Source organism: Tympanuchus pallidicinctus, unplaced genomic scaffold (genome assembly GCF_026119805.1).
Source record: "Tympanuchus pallidicinctus isolate F22 unplaced genomic scaffold, pur_lepc_1.0 scaffold8, whole genome shotgun sequence".
Taxonomy (NCBI): domain Eukaryota; kingdom Metazoa; phylum Chordata; class Aves; order Galliformes; family Phasianidae; genus Tympanuchus; species Tympanuchus pallidicinctus.
Window position 1 is genome coordinate 18,634,781 of NW_026294802.1, and position 27,925 is coordinate 18,662,705.

Here is a 27,925-nt window from a genome sequence, read left to right on the forward strand (position 1 = left end):
TGTACCTGGGATGGAACAACCCTGAATACATTTACAGGGTGAGGGATGAAAGGCTGGAGAGCAACCCTGCAGAAGGGGGTATGGGGGCTGTGGTTGAACATGAGGGTTCAGCAGGGTGCCCTGGCAGCTGAAAGGGCCAACAGTATGCTGGGTGCACCAGGCACAGCACTGCCAGTCAGGCAGACCTCGAGTACTGGTGCAGGTTTGGGCACCACGCTTATAAGAAGGACATAAAGCTATCAGAGAGCCTCCAGAGGAGGTAAAAGGTGGTGAAAGGTCTAGAGGGCAGTGCAAATGGGGAGCAGGTTAGGTTCCTTGGTTTGTTGAGCCCAGAGAAGAGGAGCTGAGGGGAGGCCTTTATGGCAGCCTACAGCTCCTCACAAGGTGGGTGGAGGGGACAGCTCTGAGCTCTGCTTTCTAGTGACAGCAACAGGACCCAAGGAAACACCATGGAGCTGAGCCAGTGAGAGTAAAAGGTGAGCCTTCAGGAAAAGGCTCTTCACCAGAGGATGATCAGGCACTGGAGTAGGCTCCCCAGGGCAGTGATCGCAGCAGTGGTCACAGACCTGATGGAGTTCAGAGTGAGTTGTCCAAACACTTCTTGACATAGGGTTTGAATTTTGAGTGGTCCTGTGTGGACTCAGTGAACCTTTTGGGTCCCTTTCAAGTCAGGATATTCTGTGATTCTATAATTAGGAAAAAAACATACTTTGGAGTAAACAATTTCGCATTCCGTCTTTCTGTAGCACTCTTCTAAAGCAAATATCCACAGTTACATCTCTCACTTCACAGTTTGCTTTTCCATTGTATACTTTTTGCTTTCTCACTGAAGTTTTAATGATATTTTTGTGTAACATTATATATATATATGTAAGCATTGTAAGAGGATTGAAAAAAGCTTACTTCCAGTGTTAAGTGGAGAATGTAGCAGTTTCACTTAAAAGAAAAAAAAAAATCACTAAAAAACAAATTGTGACACTCACTGGGTGGAAGGTAAAGAAATAACAACTAACATTGTGTAGGATAATGCAACTTGATGGAAAGCTTGGGTGGTTTTGCCCCCTGGAAAAGACAGTTTTCTCCATGTTCAAACTTCTGTGGTTTGGTTGTTGTTTTGTTTTTTGTTTGGTTTGGGTTTTTTTGTTGTTGTTATTTTGATTTTTGGTTTTTGTTTTTTTTACCAAATACTGAACTTCAAAAAATTCAGGTTTTCTAATGAATGATTTCTTGTAATAAAAAATAATGCTCACATTATGTTGTCCATAATTTTACTGAAAAGTAATGATCTTTTGACAGGACAAGGATCTGAAGCAGTACATGGATGACTGTGGTAACATCATGAGTATGCACAATGTAAAGGTGAGTATTCTAGTGAGCGTTCCAAGTTTCTCTGTTCTGACTGAAGAATTTCAGATAACTTAATAATCAGGAGATGTAAGATTTGAGTTTTAGAGCTTTCAAAAAAAAAAACCACCTTTATTTTGACTATTGGATCTGACTCAACTACATTTAATCAAATGGAGGAGTCTTTCTTTTTGCTTTTGATAACCTTTAAGTGTTTAAAGCAATAAAAAGAATCTATATAACTTTATATAGGATTTCATTCTCTTTGACATTACATATTTAAAACAAAAATTTTCTTAAAATTAATATATCTATAACTGTACTGACATCTTTCCATTATCGTGTACTCATTGGGGTAAGTCCTTATTTTGGTCCTCAAAGTCTGTGTACTCAGCAAGGAAAATGTGACCTCAGTCATGATTGTGGGTTTGGATTGCTTGTGTTACTTACTGTCTGTAACACAAGAAAGATGCTTTAATTTGTATTTAACAATAAATTCTCCTCTCCATTAGTAATAAAACAAATTATTTTATTTAAGATTTAATTGACGGTCACTTTTAACTGTTGCTGTGGCTGAGTCCCATGACTCAGTTCCAAATCTGGCCTGGTGAGACTGACACAGTTTCAAATGTCTCTTCTAAAAGCAGTCTGTCATTTGGAAATGTAGGATATCTGTTTATGTTTTTTAATACTACAGCTTTATGAGCAAGATTCCAAAGAGAGGAAAATACTAACTTGAAATCAATTAAATTTCAGTGAAGGCTGGATTAACACAGTATTGACTTCCTGTCTTGCAACCTCTGCTGTGCTGTACCTTCAAAGCAGCTTAATTAAGCTGTATGTAATTCATATAAGGGTTATTACTTGTATAATAAGCATACCTGAGAAAGTCTTTCATGTCTCTTGAGAAATGTTGATTGCAATCTGTGAATCCTACTGAACAGAACCATGAGTTCACAGATGAGATGGGAAAGCTACTTTTATTCTTAGACAGGAAGTGATGGATTTCTTTTACTTACCAGTAGAGTTGTCATCCTTGTTTTTGGCTTAGATGCATGTTGAGAAATCTGTATTTTGTTGAATTGCATATGGGGTTTAGCTTAGACACTGGTCACTGGTTAGGTCTCAGCAGATACTACTGTTTGAAACAAAATTATGAGCTTGTATGTATTTTCCTGGGAATTTAAAGAAAAATCCATGCCAACTGTCAGGAAGATCCACAATTTCTGTAAAATAATCTGCATTTCTTGACCAGCCCTTGCTGTCTCAGTGCACACTAGGAATGGCTATCGATGCCTACCGCAGGTCTGGTAATACCATGTTGAAGTGGCTACCCTTGCAACAATCTAGGCTTAAGTAGGTTGAACAAAGATGTTTGATTTCTTTTCTCTTCAAAAAAAGGAAGAGAAATCCTACAGATCGCTACAAATTTCATTTTTTCTCATATAGATAAATCTGAGGTAAGCAAACTGAGAACAGATGCATGTAAACTACACCTGCTGTGTATTTGTCCAGCTTAGAGAAAAAATAATTTTTAGTGTTACCTGGTACAAAAATAAGCTGAAATGTTAGGAAATGGTCATATAATAATTGATGCTGGCAAAAGCTACCCAAAAGTCTCATGTTCAAATTCAGCCTTTTTATACCTACAGAAACTGTAATGATAAAGTAAACTGCTTTGGCTACCACTGCTAAACCTTTCTTCATCCCTTAGTACTTCTAAGTTTACATATATGCAGCATTAATATGTATGACTGGAGTTGCCTGGCTGGCTGGCTTTTGCAAAGGACCAAAACAAACCTGTGTGTATCAAGGTGAGGGGATGAATATAAATGCCAGAGGCAGTGGGGTTGTGTTGGTAATCTTCATTTTTCTACATTTCATGAGCTTGTGAATCCTGTTGTATTTTTCCAGTAGCCTGCCAAAATATTCTTTACACAGTGTTGCACAGTTGGATGGAAAGAGTGCTGAGCTGCATTTTAATAAGGGATCCTGTGGCAGAAAGTAACTTGAGTATAGTCAGAGGTGGTTACCTTTAAAGACATTAGTGTGGGAAACAGCATTGGTAAATGCTTAAAAAAATAAATAGCCCTGTGGTTCTCTTATGCAGAACAAATCTCTCAAAATCTTTGTTGTAAAGTATCGTGGAAAAGCAGTACATTAGCATAAAGGGATTTTAAATCTGATACTCAAGAGTGTGCTCGTATGGAAAGTTAATTCACTTCTTGTGAAGTATCTTTGTCTTGTTTACAGTACAGCGACTTAACTCTGCAGTGCCCAAGTAGACTTCTGTAGTTAATGTAATCTGAAGATTAATGTTTATGGTCTTACTTATTTAAACGTTCTCTTTTGTAGCTATTTTTATACCAAATTCTTCGTGGTTTGGCATACTGTCATAGGAGAAAGGTGCTACATCGAGATCTGAAGCCACAAAATCTACTAATTAACGAGAAAGGAGAACTGAAGCTAGCAGACTTTGGTATGGACTGGAATTCTTCTGGAATAAATATTCTCCTTGTTTAGCATCGGGAAAATACTGAATGTAAACTATACAGAACTTTGGAATCTTTTGAAACTGGGAGTGTGTATTTGCACATTTGCACTGTGAATGCTGGGAATATGAACTAGGAAGTGTATTAATTAATCTTCTTTGTACATCCCTGTCAGTTTAGAAGGCTGGGATTCAGGACCTTGTCCTTATTGCTGTTGCTGTATCTCAGAATCCAGAAAAAGGCATGTTCCCTTGTCAGAATCAGTAGGGAAGAAATTTGCTGTTTGTGATGTAAAGTAGCTGCACTGTGTTCCTTGTAGTAGCTTCTGAACTGTAGCTGTGAGATCAGCATTGATGCATATGGTTGCTACCCAAGACTCCGTCAGTTTTACTGTTCTTTAGAAGTTGGTACTTAGTCTGTTTATTACTTCAGTCGTGAATACAGATATTCCACAAGCTGTTGTTTTAGTTCCTGTCTTTCCTTTGAATAAGTTAGTGGAAACTGTCATCGTGGTTGCTGGAATTCATTTGAATGAGGCAAAGGGGAGAAGAGTGTGCAATTGCACTCACAAAGAAAAAACAGAACATCAAGTCTGTAGTAAATTTGTATGTTCTCAAAAAGTGAAAGTCAGACTTCTACAGGGTATTAGAAAATGTACTTACAGATCAGACAGCTGCTTGAGGTTTGAAACTAGTTTTGCTGCTTTGAAATTGGCACTTAGTCACATCCTTAAGTTGGAGCTCAAGTTCTTTTTCATCATGTTCCATGGTAGATCCAAAGCATAGAAGTAACCAAAGTGAGCAAGAGAAAAGCTCTGTCTTCTTACAGTATTGTTAGATGTTGCTCTATCACTTGAGTAGGACACCAAGTTCTTATGGGATTTCCACTGAGCGCTTGCAGTAGAGCATGACCTTCACAGTTTTATTTTTTATGTCAGGAAAGTCCTTAAAAATTTGTGTGCTACAAGGGGTTTCACAGATCATGAGGGATGATACTGTGTTGATATAATGCTTTGTTGTTTTGATGTAATATATAGAATGAGTGCAGGTTTTGATCTGCTTACTTACCTTCTATGCTTAAAAACACTTCCCATTATGTTAATGCACATAGTGGGAGACAAATGATAGAAATTAGGACTCTTTAATTGAATATAGTTCAGAACGTATTTAACGGGTATGTTAAGGTTGATTTCTCATAAAAATCCTTTGTTAATTCCACGTGGAATAAGATTTAAGCAAAGCAGCATTGCATAAAAGCAGCACATCACCCCTTATTTTCTTTTTTATCAAGGATTGGCTAGAGCGAAATCTGTTCCTACGAAGACCTATTCCAACGAAGTTGTCACGTTATGGTACAGACCACCTGATGTTCTCCTCGGATCTTCAGAGTATTCAACTCAGATTGACATGTGGTTTGTGCAGTTTTGTCAAGTTTCAAGTTTTCTTCTCACTCCAGCTGAAAAGATGCCAACTCTTCATTACTGTATAGTAGCATTCAAATACTAATTCTTTGAATTTTGGAAGCCTACAACCAAGTTAGGTTTCAGAGAAATTCTGAATGCTGAATAACTTTTTATTACTTCCAGTTAACATGCATCAGGCTGACATCTCTAGGGAAAAAAAATCACACATAATGCGTGGTGTTTACTGTGAGCTACAATACAGTTGACTAACTTGACATCTGAAGGTATATTTGGTCTTTGGCAGTTCTTTTGTTGATGTATCTCTTCTTTCAAAACTGTATTTTTAATAGCAATGTGTGGTTAGTTAATAATTTGCTTATATTTAAGATGTAAGTTACAGAAGACTTTAAAAACCTAAAATTGCTGGTTTTTTCTGATTTATCTTCGTTTGTGTTTCTGTAAAGGGGTGTTGGATGCATATTTTTTGAAATGGCATCAGGAAGGCCTCTCTTCCCAGGTTCGACTGTTGAAGACGAACTGCACTTAATTTTCAGGCTTCTGGGTAAATATGTATTTCTAGCAATGCTGTCAGGGCTGTAATCTTATTCTTCTAAATGCTCTTTCTGTGAGAACTGTACATCTGTAAAAAAATGGTGTTCTGCGTTCCATTGTATTTAAGGTGAATGACTGTTTTCTTGGTGAAAATTATCAAGTTGAGTGCATAGATGAGCTTGCACAGAATTGCCTTCTCTTTTCCTGTTCAGATTACAGGATTAAGTGCTTATTTATGTAGAAGGGGTTTCTTTTACAGTTTGGTGTGTTTCATTTTCTAAGTTTAATTTGTTACTTCTTTTAAATACAGGAACCCCGTGTCAAGAAACATGGCCAGGCATTTCTTCCAGTGATGAATTTAGAAACTACAACTTTCCCAAATACAAACCACAACCCCTAATCAACCATGCACCAAGGTACTTGTGTTTTACTAACATAATATATGCATCCCAATGTCTTTGAATATTTTTAAATGTGTGGACAAATTTCCAAGTATGATACATCAGTTGCATTACTGTGGGCAGATATTAATGCAAAGCATACTGCTGGTATTCTGTGCTTACTTTGTCAAATATCACTCAAGGCTCCATAATGACCTATAGAACTATAAAATCCCGTTAATAATGCCTGCATAGTGGGAGTATTCACTCAGCACTTCCAAATTCTCCTCTGCTATATAATAGGCTCATTGTTAAAATGGCAAGGTTTCCTTGAGCAGTCTCTTGAAATCATTCTAAAACGTTATGAAGAATTTGCAGGGTCTGCATCAGTATTGTTAACAGCACAGAGATTATAAATAAACTGTATAACAAAGCCTAACACATTCTTAGTGACTCAGAAGAAAAAGATCTAACATTGTGTCCTTCCAGTAAATGACCTGAGTTGACCTACTAAACCACAATGCAGAGCTCAAGAGTTTTCTGTTCCCAGTGTTTTCCAGGTAGCCTTGTTCTGAGATACTGCTACTTGTGTGTATACATTTTCGCAAGCAAAGAAGTTGTTCAGATGAAAATTTAATTTTAGTTTTAATATCCTTTAATGAAATTAGTTACTTTGCAGATTGGCTTTTGCAAATATAGTTCAACAACTGTTGTAATGTGTTTTTTTTAATATTTTTCTTTTCAGGTTAGACACTGAAGGAATTGAATTGATAGCAAAGTTCCTTCAAGTAAGATATGTTTGTGGCTTTACTTTATATATGTGCAAGTTTAGAATGTTAATATATTTTTAAAAAAATGTATTGCAAGCATAGCAACTGACAGATGTAAGTTAAAGTGAAGCATTCTGCTGAGTCTGTGGTGGATACAGACATGGGAAGAAAGAGTGTTAGGCAGGAATGTATGTTGCAGGAGTTTAAAAGCTGATGATTTTGGTTGTAGCTTTTGGTGGTGGTGGGATTTTTTTCTGCTTTTGCCAGAGGCAATTTTTTCTCTGATTACTGTTAGTAAAAACATAAAATCTGCATAATTCTGTATTAGCCATTCTCTGAAAAACTGAAGCACTTTTGAACTTACATTTCAACAGGATTTTTGAATACAGATGCTGTGTTTCTGTAAAGACAGATTTAGCTTACCACTAGAGAATCAGATACTAAGGTGTAAAGATACTCTTTGATCTTTCAAACTGTCTGTACTCAAAAGGTAAAGTAGTATGTGGCTTTAATCTTTTAATCTGCATTAAAAAAGAGCTTGAAGCAAAAGAAGGGGAAGCAAGATGGAGGACTGACTCTTAAGTGTTTGAATAGTTGGAGAAGTCCTGTAGCTTCACTGTGTTAAAAAGCATTAGTGTATTAGGAATTTGGTTTCTTTGTTTTGCAGCCATTCTATATCAGATCTTCATCTATTTGCATGTTGTGTTGAACAGCACTTGCAGTTGCTGCTTGAACTTTGTTCTTACTTGTGTGCACCTTTTTTAATGTCTGCATCTTTGTCCAAATGTGCCAGACACAAAGTTTCAGTGCACATATGAGAACATGTTGTCTAGAGTTTCTTCTTATGCAAAATGCTGTAGCATAGTCCATCTGAAGTAGAAAACTTTTGTGATCTCTTGCAATAGCATTTCACTGCCATTTAATATATAACCTAATCGGTGTTACAACTCTAAAAAAGTTGTACATATTTTTTTATAAATATAAAAATTAAAAAAAAAAATTATTTGTATCCATTTCTAGCAATTTGTTTTTTAAAGTATTTTGTCAACCATGCATGCATGTTGACAGTTCTAATGTAGACAGCATATGCTAGGTGTTTCATGTGTGAAATAACAGTGAAGAAAACAAAGGTGTCCCAATGAGTTGGTAGGAAAGATTTGAGCAAGTTGAACTCTTCCTTTGGTCAAATGACTTAATGCAAAGAATTCTTTAATGCAAACCAACACACATCCTTTTATGTTAATAGTATGAGTCAAAGAAGAGAATTTCAGCAGAAGAGGCCATGAAACATGCATACTTCAGGAGTCTTGGAACAAGGATACACACTTTGCCTGAAAGTAAGAAGAGTAGTAAAGTAGCAGAATATTGTTGAGACAGTACGTGAAAGCTGTCTGTGTTACTGTACTGGATCTTGGTGGGGTGGAATTAGTTTTTATTACAGCAGCCTGTATGGTGTTATGTTTTATGTATTTGTCACAGAAACATTGCTGATAACACACCAGTGTTTTACCTGTAGCTAAATGATGTTTCCACAGCATTGAGGCCTTTTCTGTTTCTTAATTTCTCCACTATTGGTGGCTGGGAAGATGTGTAAAAAGTGAGGAGACATGAGAGACAGATTACTTCAATTCAATAAGGAGATATTCCATGCCATAGAACGTTGTTAGGGCAGTTAACCATCTCCTGCACAGGAACTGGCCAGGCAATGGTCTGCACGAGAGGTGGAAGTGATTGCCTTTGCATAGCTTGTTTTGTTCTCCTTTCTTTCTCTCTTCCTCAGCTTCTCCTTCCCTTATTAAACAATTCTAACCTCAGTCCACAAGTTTTCTTGCTTGTTATCTTTCCTCATCCTCAGAGTGGAAGTGTGGGGAACTGAGCAAGCAGCTCTATGTACCCTAGCTATCTATCAGAATTAACTCACAAGAACTTAATGGAAAACTCCTTATCTGTTACAGATGACCAGTGTATATTGACTTAACTATGCAAATAGAAAAGGGATTTTTTTTCACACAAGCTGCTAAATTAAGAATAGAATTTGCTCAGTTAAAGCACTTGAATATAAATTAATTTATTTCTTACATTCTAGGTGTTTCAATATTCAGTCTAAAAGAGATTCAGCTGCAGAAAGACCCTGGCTTTCGAAATTCCACTTACCCAGAGACAGGTATGGGAAGATGAATATTTTCTTGTACTTGCAAGTTGCTTGCTAGTTCAATGAATGCAGGTAGGAGGAAAAATAAATAAATAAAAATGAAAAAAGATCCTGCAGTGGTTGCACAAGGCAGGAGGAAGGGCTGTTGTCTTGATACAGAAAGACAGAAGAATAGTGATTGAACTCTGCTGTGCGAACGTTTGTTTCTCACCATGGTCCATGTTCTGTTGTAGGACATGGGAAGAACAGAAGGCAGAGCATGCTTTTTTAAAGAGGGCGGTCCAGAGTGAAGCCCAAGCCTATCCTCTCAGTCAAGGACTCGGATCTGAAGGCAGTGCTCTCTTTGGTGGACTTGGAATCGCAGTTTGTCTACACTGTCCTCTTCACAGTGGAGTCTTTTTATTTCCAACCTGCAGATTATGTTTTTATATTTGTTGTCACAGTGTGACAATTTTTTGTACAGTTGGTTTTAAGGTCTCCTCTGCCACTAGAGCCAGTAGGTTACAGCTGTTGATGTAACTGTAGCTGCAATTTTTGTGCAGGACTGAGAAACACAGTGCATTATTTATTGCGGAATCATTGCTGCTAAATAACTACTGTCTGTATAGTTAACACAACAGTTCCATGCCTGAAGAAGTTGCAGTGGCTTTATAATATGTGAATGCATCTGTTTCTCTTCATAAAATGTTCTACTGCTGCAGGGTTTTTTTGTATTTCGTAAACTGCAGTGTTTCCTGGAATGTAAGCATAGCTTTGCTTGGCTATAGGTGAACCATCTTTAATGCTCTGAGTTCATGGCACTTAATTCCTTATTTAACATTGAAAGTATGTGTTGAAATAGTTGAAAAATTATAATGCATATTATGTTTTTGAAAAGCACACGGTGTGAAAGTTGATTCAAACAAGTGAAAAGTAACTGTTATTTGCTCTCAGATCCTATACTAGTTATTGATGAATTAGAGCATGGAGACTGGATGATACATTTTGTCAGGCTTACTCCAGTATAAGGTATTTGCACGTTGTTGTGCATATTGGGCCTGGCAGGAGCAATGACTTGCAGAAGCAATGACTTTTTTTACCTTGTTTTTAACTTAGGAATACAAATAGTAGAAAAAAAAAAAAGAAGAAGAAAAAAAAAAAAAAAAGATTCATACATGTTGGACCCTGACTTACTTTTGAAATTTTGAATCTTTTATTACAGAGGAACGGGACGACTAATTACAAGAATATGGGAATAATGTGATGCTTTCCCACCTCGTTTCTCTCCCATTTGTGCATTATTCACTTGAAATCAACTGGAAAGATGCAAGTTTGTACTTGATAAGAACTCACTATGCTAGAAAACTTTTAAAATGGGAACTTAGAGAGTTTTTCAGATCTTAGGTGTTATCTGTTTACCAGAGATAGTAAACATGTTACTACTACGCTTATGCATCTCAGTGAGTATCATAAGTACACCCTTGGTGATGGTTACAGTATTTTTAAGCATTTGTGTTCACCTTTCTGAACCTATTTGTTTCGTGCATCTTAAAGAGACTGTAAATCTTTATTGGTATATTTTGAAATGGTCATGTAAATCTTTGGCTGGTATATCATGAAAATTGTCATAGGTAACTTAATTTTTCCTGACATTCACTGTAAAACATTCAGGGGTCCTACCATTTCTGTTCAGGAAATCTTGTAGTTTATTGTTATTTAACAGTATTAAGTGAATTTTTGTATATTTCATTTTAACTTTATTTGTGAATAGTGATCGTGGCATGTTTGGGGGTGTTTTATTAATATTTCATCGATACTGGTAAATTTGAATTGGGATTTTTTTTATTTTCTGAAAGAGAGGAACTCACGTGTAATGGTGACTATTGGACCACTACTGCTTTTCAGCATTTGTAAACCGGTTTTACGTTAAATCTTGTAGACCTAACAAACTGCTGTTATTTCTAACTGACCGACCTGTATTAATATTGTACTTTTGAAAGTATAAATATTATGTGGAATTCTTTGGTTTTGTTTTGAAATTTATAATAACAAAGGCCCTGTGTTGTTAAAAATACAGACTAAGTGAACTTGCAGTTCCTGGGGCATTGTTGGAAACAGCTAGACCCATGTGCTTTGGGAGTCAGCGGTTTAACTTGAGCTGCTTAGGAATTGTTGCAACAAAGAAGCAGTGGCAGTGGAGGTGGCATGACTCACCTGCAATGAGGCCGTTCAGGATCGTACCGTAATCATGGTCCATAGTCTAATTACTAGCAGTCAAGTCCTGCGTGTCACCTGGGTTCGTAAGTCTTGCCTAGCTCTAGGGAGGTGACACGTGTCTGGGATACATGGATTGGTCTCGCTGATAGCAGTGGGAGCGTCGTGTGTGTGTGTGTCAGAGGCAGATTTGGCACCAATGAGAAACCTTTGTCCTGAAATAGTTGTTAATATATTTTTTATAGTTGATACGGATCTGATCTAGATTTTATACTGATTAACTTTGTAGGAGATACGCTGTAGATGTGATGGTGTTGAAGGAAGAAGTGTCTGAAAAACAGCTTTTTTTTTCTACGGAAGTAGTGAAGATATAGAGTAAATGTTCATTGTGAATAAATGTGGGGTTTAGCATTTCTAGAACACAATAATATTTTCTAGGTCATAAAAGAACAACGATAATGTGATGCTAATGAAAAAAGGACTTAAAGGTTTAACTGGTAAAATGAAGTGCATTAACAAATTTGGAAGGGGATCAGCTGCAGCTAACAGAAGGAGGTGTCCATTTTAAGTAGGCGTTCAGGTTTGTTATTGCAGGTGAAAAGATATTCCATAAAATTAGAGCATTCTGCATACATAGAGATTTTTCAAAGGACCTACAAGTGAATTGGTTTGCTTCGTTGGGAAGTAGCTTTAAAGAATGCAACTTGGCGTCTGCGGTCAAGGCAGTTTTGTTGGAGTCTTTTTATTTGTGGTCCATAATTCCTGCATCGGCAGAGACAGTTGTGTGGCAGATGCCTGTTTGGGGCAATAGTGAGTGTGAAGTCACTGGGCACTTCTCTGACATTGTTTTGGTGTAGTTTGTTCTGGCTGACAGCATCAGGCACTACAGGCTTGGTTCCGCTGTCGCTAGGAATGCAAGGAGTGCTGATCATTTGGGGAGAACCTCAGCCACAGTGAGAGCCAGGCAGATGCTCTGTAAAAGTAGTTGACTGTCAAGATTTGGTGTGTCATCCTCTGCCTGAAGATGGGTGATCGGTTAAGGAGAAATGGCCTGTGAGTTGTCGCTGATCTAAAATAATCATCTGTAGAAGATACCCGTTGTATCCCATCTACCCAGAGGTAGAAAGGGTGAGGTGTGCGTCTAGGGGTGTGTAGGAAGAAGGTGGCTTTGGAGACCAGAAAGAAGCAGATGGTAGGAGGTCGTGTGCTCATGGCAGGTGAGGGCTGAAGGGGAGAAAGGGTGGGTGGAGGATGGGGATTTACAGGCTGGGAAAGAGTGAGAAATGGAAGAGAATTACCCAGCTGCACGGCAATGCTCTAGTGAAACATGCATCTCAGCACAGCTGTGTTATTTTTGTGCTGCTTTACCACAGCATTAAGTAGCCAGAGTGTATCCCTGAATTGGGCAATAAAAGTTAAAATAAACAATTATTAAAGAATCAGCGTACTTTGTATCTGCAAATCATTTGAAAAGCTGCAAGGTAGCATTCTTGGGGCTGCTTGCTTGTTTGCGTGAGTTTTTCAATTCAATAAAAGCACACTGTTTCTGTTTTGCAATGTTAAGATGGAATTAAGGTTAAGAATACATTCAGTTATTGAGGACAAAATATATGAAAGGCATGTTGTAAATATCCACAAGCTAACTATTACAGAGCCAAGAAATACCCAGAATGCAAGTAAGACTTGAAAGAAGTCCAAATAAATTAGGGTATGGAAATGCAGAACTGTAGCCTATGGCAACACTGAGAAAAATCACACCTTAGTTGGACAACGTGTCCCGGATGTGTTCATTTTGTCTGGTCACTGAAAGGCAGAGATTAAATTATTTTTTGTACCTTGTTCATGCATTTCAGTTCCATTTTTTCCCTTCTGTGATGTTTGGGTCTTTATGAAACAAATGCAGGATCTTTATGAATTTAACTTTGGGTTTCCTTTCTACACTTTTTCCCCCCCTTCCACAGATTGCACTGATAGAGATCTACTGCTGCTTTGTGGCCCACAAGGATCAGCACTTGTATCTCACCAGCAACTAATTTAATAGCTTGACATGAGAACAAGCGCGGGCTGTAAAGCAGAATGGAAACACTGTACGGGTGTTTAGCTAATTAGCTCAGGTTTGATTTTGGAAAGTATGATAGACTAGGAAGATGCATGGCCTTGCCTGTGCAGTTTAGTTGCGGAGACCAATCTCTTGTTGTAGGCTGCTGTGGAAGTTTTTGTTGGCAGGACTGGGTTTAGAGTTCAGCTATTCCAGATTTTTTTAATCTTCCATGTTTTTCACTAGCCTGTGCTGCCTTTCCTTCATTAACCAGGAAGATTGATGTCAGTGGAAAAGCACATACATACATTTTTCCATTATTTTCACGTGCTCTCTGAAATGCTGTAACTCATTCAAGTCCTGTGATTTCTGAGCCAACTTTAAGATGTGAATGCACACACGTGCACAGACTTACTGATGTAAGTAACTGTTCCATTTCTCATCCTGGCTGCATCCTCCAAAATCAGTTAAGCAGTCCTGCCGAAGCAGATTACTTTTATGGTCCTCCTAATGAAATGCAAGTCTTGCTTGGCTCTCAGGCCATACCTCAAAACAAATTATTCCTCCTTCATTGTTGCAGTGGGATCTTCTTGCTGACGGAGATGCTGTGGATTGCAAACCTGGGAGGATACACTTCTCTATCTCCTTTCCAAGCCGCTCTTGCAGAGCACCTCCCTCCATGCCCCGCACAGCAGTGCCAACGCTGCTCGCTCCTCCTCTTCACCCCTCAAGCTCATTTTTCCAAAGGCTTAATTTTTTTCCCGCTTTTCCATGTCCTTTTCCTTAATCTGAAAAAGGTGGGAGCTGGCCTGGAGCTAGATTAGGAATAATTAAGGTTGCATTTATCCCCCTGCACTTACTGCAGAGTGAACGCAAAACGAACTGACGGGAATCTCTCAGAGGAAGAAATTGCAGCCGTACCTCCTAGAGACCTCTCCTGTAAGAAGCTGTTTGCAGATACCCCGCTGGGCAAGCTGTGGCACTGCTTGCTCCAGAGCTGCTGCCTCAGGTTCATTCTCCTTTTCTCATTTAAATAAATTTATGTTCCTCCTCACTAATGCTGTCAATCTCTTTGCCCTCAAGCAATAATCTCGTGCTCCGTCTGTGTAGGCTGAGCACTTATGTATTAGTTGGAAAGAGCAGCTACAATTAATGTAAAAGAGGCGAGAAGGGATTTCAAAAGTTGTAGCTCTGTAGAGGTATGCTTACATCTGAGTGACCTGTGTGTATAAAAGACATGTAGACAACTTCAAGATGACAAGGGATCAATGATGCCTTTACATACAAAAACATCTGTACTTACTGTGCCTTTTCTACATTTATTTGCTGGCCATGATGACTTTGGAAGATACTTCCTACAGGCACAGGATCACACAGCCTCTCAATGTAGAAACTCAATTTAAATCCCATTGCTTGTTCTAATGGCTGTCTCACCTTTAAACACTCATCTCGTTGATTGTTTCCAGGTTAGCAAGCATCTGCCTCATGGAACTACTTTTACTCAGACAAAACAAATTGTTCTGTGTTGATGTAACGCACGCATTTCCAATCTTTCTGTACTTCAGCACCCATCACTGTTTTCCCTGCCTTGGCAGCACTCCTTGGAAGACCTGATGCATCCCCCAGTGCCCCAGAGTTGCAGGCTGAGAGTAGGGCTGGTGCTGCGTGTAGCTTCATTTCGTGTTGAGCTTTTTTGAAAGAATAATTTTGCCTCATTAACAGTAAAACCTTGGAAGGAATAAAGCAATAAGAACCTGGATGCTTCGTCTTTCAAGAATCTTTTCTGTTACCTACTTTCTCTTCATTTTTAATCTGTTTCTTTCTCTCAGTGTGGTATTCAGTATCTTTATTGATTGAAAGACTAAAATTTCATGAGTAACTGAGCAGTGAGAAGAGCTTCATCTTTATGCCTTGCTCACCTATTAACTGTACTGGTATATGTCAGGTGAGAGTACTGAAGTGGGCTTTTCTGCTTTTCTAAAATTGAGAAAAGAGAGTTGGCTCTGGAGTGTGAACAGCTGCTTCCGTGTAACTTTCAGTTCCTGCAAAATATTCCACCTAGCTGCTGTTGAAAGGGGAATGTCTGATCTGCAAACCTTTGTGATGTAATCTGTGCTAGACCAGCCAACCCCATTACTTATATGCTGCCTTTTCTTCCAATCTGTTCTGGTTTTAATTAGTATAAAAAATCACCCTTCACACATACATGCTGCATCTTCTGGTTTTGGGATGGTTCGTCTAGGAGCTCTTACACCACTGAATCAAGTAAATGACAGCGCTGTTGTTTTGTTCTTTTTCCTTACATCTTGCATCTAATTGCCCTGGTTATCAGCACTGGTGTCGCATGTAGATGCAGAGGTTTCTGATTCGCATAATTATTCTGAGTGAAACTGAGGAGCCCCAGGAAAATTCCTGCTTACTCTTGCCAGAATTCCTCTGCCCAAAAAATGGCTTTTCAACATCAGAGCTGCAGTAATAAAATGTTTATTTAGCACCTTTCAGTTTGAAGGATCCAAAAGCACTTTACAATTAGCTACACACATCATCAATGAAATGCATCCAAGCAGAGAATCAGCAGACAACTCACTGCATAGGTTTCAAAACGCACAGGCTTGCAACCAGCTGCTTGGCCAAGAAATAAGGCAGAGGCTCTACTGACCTGGAGCAAACGTGATTCTCATTTTGGTTTGGTTTCGGGAGGTCTCATCTGAAAGACCCAAGTAGCAAAACAGCATTCAACCCAATTTAGCCGCCTCAGAAAACGGGATGATTTGCACAAGCCCTGCCAAGATTAGTATCTGCGGTGCCAGGGAGTCTGGCCTCATCCTAACCTGGCATTTAGATGACTCAGCCATCACCTCAAGGCAGAGGACATACCTACTAAGTTCAAATTGCAAGTCTATGGTAACACAGTGCTGCTTTTCTTCGTCCAGAATTGAGATGTTTCTACATAAACATGCCAGACGTGTGCAGTATAGTACGCCTCTTGACAAGCAGCAGACATTTGCAGTCCTCTAGCTTCTTCAGCTGCGGGGGAAGGGGAAGTGCGGCCCTTGAGCCGTTAGCAAGAAGGATCCTTCAGGGAAGTGGTAGAAGGCACTTGGCACGTGGAAACAAAGCACCGGGGAACTGGTGGCAGTGATCCTTACTGAGGGAGGACAGAGACTACCTGCAGGCTTTGCAGCCGTAGCGCTGATGCTTCGTAAGACATTGGGCCAGACAGATTCTGAGCCACGTCTCCTTTCCGACAGAAGGACTTTCAAATGCTGGCGACGTCTCACGAGTTCACACGGCCTGATTCTTCCCTGCTGCGACTCCACAGAAGAACTCACGTGTAAATGTGGCTTTGTTACTCCCGAACACATCTCCTGACTGTAACGTGTATTACGTTTTTCACTTCAGCAAAGAAAAATTATAAGGCTATTTTTATACAACTTGAAAGCACTTAATACAAAGTTACATGAATACGCTGCGTCGTATGGCCTATCCGTGGAGAAAATACTGACATCCTACCGTAGGGCTGCTCAATACTAGTTTTGTCTTTCAACTTTTCATCTTAATACTAGAAAATATATAAATCATTTACATGACATTATGCAAAAGAAGGCACAGCCGGTTATAGTTTACACAAGCACAATGCGTAATAGGCAGAAAAAGGTATTAAAAAGAAGCTTCACATCCTTATTAGATACATTGTTGCAATCCATTACAGAAAAGTACTTCATCAACAACAGAAGTGTTCAACACTTGAGAGCTATGATATAAAAAAATTATAATTCATTTAATGCAAAACAGATTTATATATACTTTTATATATAAACACTGTTTAAAAACACTAACGTAATAAAAGTAGACTATCCATGTAATGAAAAGTGCAAACCAAAGTACTAGAGGGTTTCACGATGTCCTTCTCATGACACAGGAATAAACTAGCCCATAGGAATGAAGTGTTAAATCCACCAAACGTCCTTAACGCGTGAGGCACCATCAGGATTTCTGGGCGTTCGGTGAAAGCAGTACTGGAGAAGAGGCTCCGTCCAGACTGGGGAGTGGCACTGGGATGTGACCATTTAGCAGAGTTGGAAACTGCAAGAGGCCAAAAGGGAAAAATCACTCTCTTATCTCGCAGTGCTCAGCCCCAAAGCACGCGCCTTTCCCGCTAGCAGCCGAGCCCAGATGTTTTTGAGAGCTGATTTCTGTGCAGTAGGATGGATACCACATGCCTGCGTCAGACACCAGGAATGCGAAGCAAGGGGTGAAACCTTGAATCGCTTCTAAACGTACGGGGATGGGCGAGCCTATTGTTGGCTGTATTTTATATAAAAGCTGACACACGGCAGCTGTAATCACACTGGAGAAGTGAACAACGTGGAGAAACAGGTGCCCTCCGTTCCGTTTCCAAATATCTTTCTCAGCCTACAGAACATTAATTACAACCCACGCTTTTCATCTGATTAAAGCCGCGCAGGGAAGATCCTCGCAAAAGTGAAAGTCAGGGTGCAGTTTTAGGATCGAAAAAGCACAACTGTGAGCACAGAGCACTGGGAAAAGGAGGCTCGAGCAGTTACAGTTCATCCAAGAAACAGCCGGTCGCTATGCCAGATCATTTAGTCCTTGAAGCAGGGTCTTCTGCGGCAGCCTGTCCTAACAAAGGCTTTCTGCACTGCTGTGCAGAGTGCTTACTCACCACCTGCCCCGTGCCCCGGCCCATGCCCACGCCCTGCCACGCGGGCGCTGACGCCTTCCTAACGCGCCCAGGCCAGCAGCAGGGCGGGGCTGCGGCACCAGGCCCCCGTTGCACAACATCAGCCCTGCTGCAATTAACTGTGCAACGGCGCGACTTCAAAGGGAAGACCTTCCAGGTAGGCCCGAGTATCGAGGCCGTCTGTGCGGAAGGAGGCTGTGAGGGTGCATGGGCGCCGGTGTGTGGGAGCTGCTTTCAACTCGTAGGCATGGAAGGAGAGCTTTCACCAGGTAATGAGCAACCCAACAGCCAGGCCCAGCCGTGCCACGAGCTCACCAAAGCAGGGACTGCACTGCTCCCATAGGCTCGTCCCGGGCTTGCTCTGCTGATGAATTCCTGGTCCTATAAAAACGCTAACACTGTAGAGCTAGAGCCAGGGCTGAGCACAGCACTGCTGAGATAGCAGCACAGGCCTGAAAGATGATGTACAGAGCCTGCTCCCACTTCCCTGTGAGTCAGCAGGCAAGGGGGTGAGGCAGGCAGTCGCAGAGCAGTGCTGGCCTCTGGCTGCCGGCAGCGTTTTGGCTCCTTTATCAGCAAGTAAATGTTCGTTTCAACTCAGGTGAAAACCAAACAGCTCCGGGGCTCCGAGCTTTGCATCTGGAAGTTGAAGGACTGCCACCCAACCGAGTGCAGCCACCCCCTGAGGGCTCAGAGCACCCTCCGATGTTGGTGCCAGCCACAGCACTCAGGGCCTTCACTCCCAGACTTTCCCTGTGTTCTTCAGCTGCTTGGCTGACCGTAGGCTTCTTCTGATTGCTGCCAATTAGCTGCTCAGCCCCGTTCCTCCTGTGACTCACTCAATCAACTGCAGCTGGAGCTGCTCAGGCCATGCCCACCATCCCTTCCTCAGCCGCAGAGCACTGCCCCTGAGCTCCACAGCCATTGCTGTTTGCTTCATGTCTTTGATATTTATGACATCTCCATAAAACAGATTTTCACAACCCCAGTATCCATACAAGAGGACAGCGCTGCTTTTCTCCCAGTAAATACAGAGAGGTGCTCAGAGGGGTAAGCGACCTGTCTGCAACCACCCAGGCAGATCTGGAAACACGACCTTCAGAGTGCCCTTAAGTTAAATACAACTGTATCCTGTCTTCTGAGTGAGAAGTACCTTCTCGAGAGAGAAGGATGAGCTGGGCCTTGCATAGCGAGGTGCTGTGGAACTGCTCTTGGTTCTCCCATGCTCTCCTGCTCTGCACTCTCTCCTCAGAGCTCTGAGGGCTCTCTTATTCCTACCAGTACACAGCACTTACTCTGTTTCCTTCATGCAATGTGTATGTTTCTACCTCAGAGCAGATGCTGCCCAGGAGAGTCTGGCTGTGCTGCCAGTGCTCTAAAGGTGGTGCAGGCAAACACACTTCTCTTAGAAATGCTCATCAACTCCAGTGTTTCCTCAAACCATTTGAAAAGCTCCAGTCCAACATGAGATGTTCCCCTGACACAGCTTCCACATGTGCTTCCAGAAGTGAAACCTGTGTGTTAGACAGACCTACCTGGAACAGAGTGTTGGGTCCCTGCAGCCTGGCAGGACTCAGAGGAGCAACGGGGCTGAGGCTGCTCCAGAAATGGATGCTGGACAGCAGCGGGCTCGGGGTCAGCAATAATCCACTTGGGGTCTGCAAGACAGAAAAGGTCAATATTCTGTCATACGAGGAGTGGTTTTACCTCTGCTGAGTTATAATACATAAGCGTAAGGAAAGAATAAGGAAATACTGAAGAAAACCTGGAGGTGCTCTTTCATACGTAGGTACAGCCACAGCGAGAGGATTTGAGGCTGAGCTGTGCTCCGTTCAGATCTGCAGGTGTGCAAATGTGTGCTCAATGCCAGTGCTGAGCCAAAGCTCGCATCCCGATGGCTGGCGCTTGTACCTGTGAGCTGTGACACAGCCAAGTGCCAGCCAGAGCAAACCTCTCAACCTCTCCACATTTATTTCATGCAAATAGAGCAGTATCACCATCAGTCAAGCATCAGAACCACTCGAGGAAACCTAAGCACAGACAGTGTAGGCTAGCCTCACGTTACATGTGGAAATTCATGTATCCTCATTTCCTGCCCTCACGCCACTATACAGCTGGTGCTGGATGCGAAAAGCCTTCCTTTTGATCTAAGCACACCAAGTCTGAAGTGGGGCAGCTCACTGCAGTGATGCTCAACGAAGGGGCAGCACCTGAGCCCATTTCCAGCCTATGTTACAGCTGTCATGCCAAGGTTTTACAGTTAGATGCACACAGCTGCTGTACAGTTTTTATTTAATTCTTTACGTTGCAGGATGCTTCTTATCCACACTGGAAACAGACAGTTAAAGCCACACTGCTGCATAACCAAACATTAAAATAAACAGACCCAGGGCTACCCTATGAGGGTGCCATCTGCCTCCTCTGAGATGGGACAACCTGCCAAAAAAGCCGTGTAATGGCATTGAGTTGGATGATGGCCATCAGTGCCATAGTGAGGCATCCTACTGAAGGGGGTCACACATGTCCAGCCTGCAAGGTTTATATTTTGTTGCCCTCTTTTTTATATATATTTTAATGAAAAAAATAAAAATGAGGTTTTGTTACTTTCATACAAGTGCACTGTATATTTTTTACTTGGCCCAAGACAATTCCTCTTCACTCAGCGTGTCCCAGGCAAGCCAAAAGGTTGGACACCTCTAATTCCCTTTTATGACTTTCAGGGTAGGAAGGACTCTGATTCAGAGATGAATGAGAAAATGAAGTGTTCAAAGAAATGATTACAAAATGAGGAGAGAAATCACTCTTTATCCTGAGTTCTGTGGCGGCAGTAGATTAAAGCAAGCCTGTAATAACTCACGCTGTCATTCTGTCTAGCTGGCATCTGATAGGATTTGTCAAATTTGCTGCCTACAAGCAAAACACTTACTGTGGTTATAGCACAGATAGAGGCTGTATGGGCCTGCCAATGCACCTCATCTTTGGTTTGCCACACTCCCGTTCTTCCTGCCATTCATCAAATCACTCAGAGGCTTTACGGTGCACAAAATGACTGATAGCAGACCACAGATTTCCTCTTTCTTTGTGGCACAGCCCTGTATCTCAGTGGCCTGCAGGTGTGCCCGAGTCACAGTGGCTTTGCACAAACTTCTGCATCCTACTGAAAGGCACAGGGAGAGCAAGCACCACGCTGGCTAAGCACATGTTCTGCTCCCCTGTCCCCATGAGGACTCCAAGCTGAGCAGGCACAGCACGTGCCCTGGGCATCCCAGCTGGGCCGTGCCCCATGGGAAGGCCTGCGGGTCCCTCTGGGCACGGTTTGATCCCCGACAGATGACTGCTTGAACTGTCTCATTCAATGCCAGTGTTTGCACCAACTTTCTTTAATATTTTTTTTTCCCTTCCAGGATTTTTTTGATGCAGTGGCAGCACAGAACAAAAATCACCGATGAACACATTGGATCATTTTCCGTTATGTGTTTTTTTTCTCTTAACCTCTGAATAAATAGATTTTTTTCCACAGACTTGCTTAAAAATCAGAACTGTACATCAACATTACCACAGAGATGTGATTAACTGGCAGTTATTTTATAGAGAACAGAAGAATCTACAAGTTATTCAGGTCTGTACTGAAAGGGAGCTCCGCCAAGTACTTTCTGGACCTGCAAAACTTTGCAAATCAAAGCTGGCTTAAAAGCCTGTTGTAGACACCAATCAGAATTATAAAATTGTTTGAGTTGGGACTCTTAAGGGCCATCTGGTCCTACTCCCCTGCAGCGAGCAGGGACATTTACAGCTGATCAGGGTCCTCAGAGCCCCTACAGCCTGGTCTGGTGGGACATCCACCAGATTTTTTACTTACTCCCTGTTTGAAACCTAATATCACAATTTCAAGGGCTGCAACACCTAGCACAGAGCTCTGACCAAGCACCTCACAGTACCTATGCTCAGCTTCCAACCTACAAGAACCCTGTCCTCCCTTTCTTTCATTCTCCCCACAACCACATGGAAACCCCAGCGGTGCAGTGCCACAAGGAACCCTCTGTCCTCACATTGCTCTGGCAGTGGCTGACAACATGCCCCGAGCACTAAAACCCTTGGCCAAACTGAGAGAGAGCTGGCTATGGAAAGAGCACGTGAGGCTGGCCAGCCATACCTGTGCAGTGAAGAAAGCTGGAGTCAGAGATCCCGAAGGAAGAGCAGGGCTGTTGAGGGCAATGGAACCAATATCGGTGCTGGAAAGAACCATAGGTGGGGCTGAGATTTCCAAGCCTTTGGGTTTCTTAGCTTTTGGGGGAAGAGATGGCGACTTCGCCTTGGAGCCCGAGGAGAGGTTCAGCGGCTCGAGGGAATCTGAGTCGTGGCAACTGGACTCAAAGAAGAGGCTCCTGTGCTCAGAGGGGAGGGGTGAGGTGGGAGACAGCGACGGCGACCTGGAGGAGGATGATGATGGAGATGAGATGCTGGCACTGTTGGGTAGCATTAAGGAAGAGATTTTGGCTGATACGGGTGAGCTGAGAAAAGCAGAAGCAGCTGCTGTTTCGGAGGTGGAAGGCAATGACACCATGGGCCTCATGACTTGTTTGTCTGTTTTGTTTGTCACAAATCTTATAACAGTCCGCACTTCCTCGACCGGCGTGCTTCCTTCCGACTTCTCCTCCGGTTTTTCTGTTTTGATTGGCTTGTAAGGGTCTGGCTGGTTCTGCAGAGAGTTGATGGTGAAGGAGGAGTACAGGCCGGAGTGGATGTACTCGTTGCGGCTTGTGCTCTTCAGAGCCGACAAGCTGTGCTTGTGCACGTCCCTGCTCTCGGCGGCCATCTTACAGTCGCTGTCCTGCAGCAAAAGGCTCTCTCTGCTGATTTCCACGGCGTGTGGATCCATCTTTAAAATGTCAGGGAAGGACACAAACTTGTACACAAATTTTTGTCCAATCACCTTCTTGATGATGTTCTGCAAATACAAAAGCAGACGCTAGGAAGATCAGTATCATGGAGGCACGGAGTACAGCAAACACAAAGAGCAAAGGAGCACTGAGGCTTCCGCCACCCGCTCAGGGCCTTCAGAGAAACAAAGGGCACTATTTCCTGAGATTTCAAGTGATCTCACTTTTCCTGAAGCCCCTGGTAGAGGGTTTGTCTGGAAGCCTCCTCTTAAAAACTCTCCTCAGGCAGTGATCCTGTTGTGGGGCACACGCCTGCAGCCCCTCCTGCCTGCACTCTACAACCAGATCTGCCTTGCTGTACACAAGGGAATGTGAACATTTACATTATTCCTAAAATGCCATTTGTTTTTCATTCAGGCACAGATTCTCAGAACAGTTGAGAAAACACACATTCTTTTTTTTTTTATAAAAATAAAAGGAACATAAGCGTCCTCCCTATTTATATATGGACAGGGCTCAATCCTGGGTGCTCGCAGAGCCTGAACAATGTCTTTTTTCTGCCACAAAAGCAGGGTTGATCTGGGGAGAGAGGAGTACACACTTCTGTATCGGGTCACAGAATCACTAAGGTTGGAAAAGACCTCCAACACCATCCAGTCCAACTGTCCACCTACCACCAGTATTTCCCCACGAATCATGTCCCTCAGTACCACATCTAAAGGTTCCTTGGCTGGCACTTCATTCAGACACTTTCTTGAATACAAAATGAATCTCAGGAAGAGATTTGCTCCCCAGGTCAGAGCTGCAGCACACAGAAAGTTTCAAGTTTGCAGCACGGACGCAGGGTGCAGGAGGAGAACCAACTTTGGCAAGCTCAGGCTGGAAGCACAGAGCTGCTCTCTCCCAGGCTGAGCTGAACGCATGTTCTGCCCACCTGGCTGATCCCTCAGTGCCTATTTTTGCAGTGCTAAAGTTCAGGACGTATATTTAGCCCATGGAATATATCTGCGTACCTTTAATTCCCATGGCTTTGGCCTTGGCCTAGATTTTTCTGTTAATTAGGTGAAACATCAGATGAATGCACTTCTTCTGTACCGTTTCATTTACATACTATCATAAACACAGAACCTTCTAACTATTCACATATGAGCAGAAACATCCCAACTGGATTTTGGTTTGTCTCTTTCTTTTAATATATACATTTTAGTTCAAAATAATCTCTGCTCTTAAGAGTTATTGTTCCACCAAGCACCAGAGCAACTTGTAGATGGACGCAGACTTAAAGCAGGGAACCACTGCTATAAAAGGCAGCCAAACGAGTTGAAGAGTGTATATATCCTCCATCATTATTAAACATATTTTCAGAAGGTCTCTGAGTGCAGCTCCTCTGTCTCCATATGCCTGCAGCAAGCCTACTTAATGACGGCTGCAGATGAAAAGGATTCAAGTGTAAGCCCCTTGAGCACTTTGCAGGCTTCTCTCAAATGAAGAGCCCCAGGAAATCTCCATCAGCATTTAAGAGAAAATAAGGACACAAATTAATTAACTGCCTCTCAAATGACGCTGTCACTTCAAGCATTTTTTGATGAACGACTGATGTGAAGGTTAAGAAGCAGCTTATTTTTACATCACTTTGGTGATCTGTCAGAATTATTCTGAGCTGCAGAAGATGGTTCCAACCAGGGAGGACAGCGACAGGCACCATGACAAGCAGGGCTCAGTTTCAAAGAGCAAAGGAGGTTTCCTGATACTGACTGCTTCTGCAGGCAGAATAGGCCTCTCAGTGGCAGGCCAGTGAGTATACGTGCTCCTCCAGCCCCTTTGTGCCGTTGGTTGGATTTTCTAGGTATCCTACCTGGCATCACACCGCTCTTTGAAGGCTCCGATCCAGCTGGGTGCTGCTGCCTGATGGCTGCACTGCCCCCACCAGCGTGTTGGGAGCTCAGGCATATCTGCACCACAGCGCTTCAGGCACTGCCCACAGCACTCCAAACACCAGTTCAGAGCAGGTGGGCCCCACGTGCTCCAACCTGGAGGGATAGGGATTGTCCTCCTCCACAGACCAGGTGAGCTGGATGCCAAAGGCTTGGTGGCCTGGCTCCTCCTGCACTTGAAACCAAGCTGTAATGTGGCTGAAGTTTTTACATCGACTTATGTCCACACTTCCTGATTGAGTCATTTAGAGCTAAGGTGTAACTATCTCTCAACATGACATCAGGATTTTAGCAGCCTGTTAGCTCACAAGTATGCAGGAGCCACTTGGAGCATGAGCTGGAACTGAGACCTGCTTCCCAGCAGAACTTCAGACTAAGGAGGTCAAGGGACATGAAGACAGACTGGGACACTTCTCCTATATACGCCTATAATCAGGGTGCCTAAAATCCCCAAACCTGTGACAGAATGGGATGAACATGCCCCTAGGCACTGAAAGGACCCCGCTTGGGAAAGAAGGGCCAAGATCTGTAGCTGCTGCACTTAGCTCCCACCCACTTTAACGTGTGGCATGTTCCCAAGCTCTGAGAGTATCCAGGGATGCAACATCCACGGCAACACTTTGGCTATGAATTCTCCACCCTGTCTTCCACTTGAATAGGATTCTACCAGAACCTGCAGATGAAATAATCACCTCCTCTTTCCAAATGGTAAAATTACTGTGACCTTTACAAAAACAAGGCAGGAGGAAATATTCACACTCCCATGTCTGAAGAATGTAAGCTGGCAGAAGGCAGCTGTGGCTGAAACGCTCCAAAACACAGGACATCAGCACATGCAGGCAGGCAGACTGTTAACATCACACTTCGTGCCTTTGTGCTTATTATGCTGCATGTGTACAGGCCAAATTCTGTCAAGTTTGTGACAGAGGCACAGGTATTACTAAATCATGCACCCGTTCTGACCTTTGGCAGAGCAAGGCTCTCAGCAGCTGGACATCCCCCCTTCCTCACCCACCTCCACCAGGGACACACAGACCACTCTCTTGCCAGGCGGCTTTGGCCAGGCCACTGTTCACCACAGTTTTTTGTGAGTTTCTTGGGTTTTCTCCTCTACCCATTATCTCAGTGCCATACTCTTTACTCTCATCTTTCAGGAAGGACAGCATCAACTAACTACTTTTATGCTATTTCAGATAAAGTATTACTTGACTTCCACCCCCCACTCTCAAAAGAAGCTCTTTCCAATTCTCCAAAAAGCTACTTCCTAATGCTCCTTCAAATACTTCCTTAAGATCCCTCTCACCTGTACCACTACAACGCATACAGCTGGTAACCTAGTGCCATCATACTGCTATAGTTTCACTGCCGTCTTCCATCTTTCCATGAATAAAACTCAAGACTTCAACAAAAGCAGAATAATAATTTCTGCTCTCACTTTATATCCTGAAATTTTGGAAGCAGACCAAGCAATGGACCTTTTCCCAAGAGAATTGTTCCACACTGCCACACACACTTGGGCATTAAATACCAGAACTGGTAACCAGGGTATGGGGTCTGACGTGTTCTTACAGGCAGGGAGGGAGGGCTGAGGGCACCTCAGAAGCCTCTGAGTACCTGAGAAGCACTGTCCCCTCTGCTGCAGCAAGCACAAACAAGAACGCATGTTATTTATGTACTACACATTGTGCTGCCTTCTATATCTAAAAAGAGGGCAGCCATTAACTGAAGTTAAAATGATTTATTCTGTCTTTAGAAGACAGACTGAATAGCAGTCGCTGAGTAAAGCCTGAGGGCACATGCTCTTCAGAGAGGACTCAAAAATATTGAATAGTTGCTTGTTGCAATGGTATACGATTGTGTAATTAAAGCAGCATAACTCATGCAAACATTATGCAGGGAACTATGACTTCTGCATTGCCTAACTTCTGAAGACGTGACTTCCACAACTCTAACATCCTATTAATGTGGATATCTGGATGCAGTTCCCTGGATTTGGCCCTCAAAACTTTTATCACATGGTGTCATCTTGAAATATTCATTGGGAACTTTAGCAGTCTGGAAACCTCTATAGAGAATCCCAAAAAGTATCCATCATTTCAGTTATCAGCAAAAAAGAAAGCAACTGGGCAACTTCAACAATAATAAAAGTACTAATCCTTCTTAAATTGGGATTTTGTTTCTACACACCAAGAAAAAGTACTCTGCTTGGGAACCGAACATGCTCGATTGTAGGTTGTGCAGGATTCCTTCCCTTAGTGCTATTTGTCATCTGTGTATTGCTCTGTTAAGGCAACACAGGAAATGCATTAAACACAAAGAGTGAAGGGAAATTTGGGTAACAAATGAAGCAGGAAATGGAAAGTCTTCAGATTATCTACAAACCTTTAGCAATCAGAATCTCAGCAGCAAACAGAGACATGCCACACCATACATTTCCTGGGGTGTTTTATATGTGAATTTAACATAAACCCAGCCATCAGCCTCAACAGCACATCATCTGCTTCAAAGCCAAGCTAAGGAACTTGCCCTAATTGTGTTATTTTTCTCCAGCACTGGAATTAATTTACTTTTAACTTCAGATGAATCAGATGATGAATTTTAACAAGCAAGCGTTCCCCCCAAGCACAATGGCAGAGCTTATAAACCCCCACTTATCCAGTGATCAGCTTTTATTTCTCCACAGTGAATAATTTCAAAGACAAACTCACTTGGTGTCAGCCGCATACAGCAGCAGAGGGTGGCCCAAGAAAGGAAGGCCCAGCCCATGGGCCACCATCACCTCTCAAAGATCAAATGCACTTGCCTCAAACTCACATGCTGCCACATCATTGGAGTTCAAGGTGGAGAAGACCCTGTAGATACACAAGGCCATAATATATGGAGAAAGAAGAGCTTATCCTTCTCTCCACCAAGGAGCTATGAACTCCACTGGGCTGCAGAACTGAAAAAAATGGCCCAAATCCCTGTGCTACACCTAGATAAAATTAGCAAATGGAGGAGAGCACATAGGTCAAGAAAGCAGCAGTAAGAACAGTGAGCAACAACCATACCATGCTGAAGACCATACAGCCACTTCTCTGGCA

The 27,925-nt window shown here is 42.2% G+C and overlaps 2 protein-coding genes across 5 annotated transcripts in view; one reads left to right on the forward strand and one right to left on the reverse strand.

Moving 5' to 3' along the window:
• Positions 1 to 12,991, forward strand: part of CDK17 (cyclin dependent kinase 17) — a 77,609-nt gene extending 64,618 nt beyond the window's left edge. For both annotated transcript variants that reach the window (XM_052667330.1, XM_052667331.1), the window contains 9 exons: positions 1,297 to 1,359; positions 3,700 to 3,823; positions 5,127 to 5,247; positions 5,703 to 5,800; positions 6,101 to 6,206; positions 6,916 to 6,958; positions 8,187 to 8,277; positions 9,027 to 9,104; positions 9,326 to 12,991. In XM_052667330.1, the coding sequence (XP_052523290.1) occupies positions 1,297 to 1,359; positions 3,700 to 3,823; positions 5,127 to 5,247; positions 5,703 to 5,800; positions 6,101 to 6,206; positions 6,916 to 6,958; positions 8,187 to 8,277; positions 9,027 to 9,104; positions 9,326 to 9,363 (762 nt within the window). In that variant the 3' untranslated portion in view covers positions 9,364 to 12,991. The remainder of the gene's footprint in view (positions 1 to 1,296; positions 1,360 to 3,699; positions 3,824 to 5,126; positions 5,248 to 5,702; positions 5,801 to 6,100; positions 6,207 to 6,915; positions 6,959 to 8,186; positions 8,278 to 9,026; positions 9,105 to 9,325) is intronic.
• Positions 12,992 to 15,791: 2,800 nt separating this feature from the next.
• Positions 15,792 to 27,925, reverse strand: part of ELK3 (ETS transcription factor ELK3) — a 33,214-nt gene continuing 21,080 nt past the window's right edge. For all 3 annotated transcript variants that reach the window (XM_052667334.1, XM_052667332.1, XM_052667333.1), the window contains 3 exons: positions 22,182 to 22,976; positions 19,564 to 19,686; positions 15,792 to 17,409 (listed from right to left, as the gene is read on the reverse strand). In XM_052667334.1, coding sequence (XP_052523294.1) covers positions 17,311 to 17,409; positions 19,564 to 19,686; positions 22,182 to 22,907 — 948 coding nt within the window. In that variant the 5' untranslated portion in view covers positions 22,908 to 22,976 and the 3' untranslated portion in view covers positions 15,792 to 17,310. The remainder of the gene's footprint in view (positions 17,410 to 19,563; positions 19,687 to 22,181; positions 22,977 to 27,925) is intronic.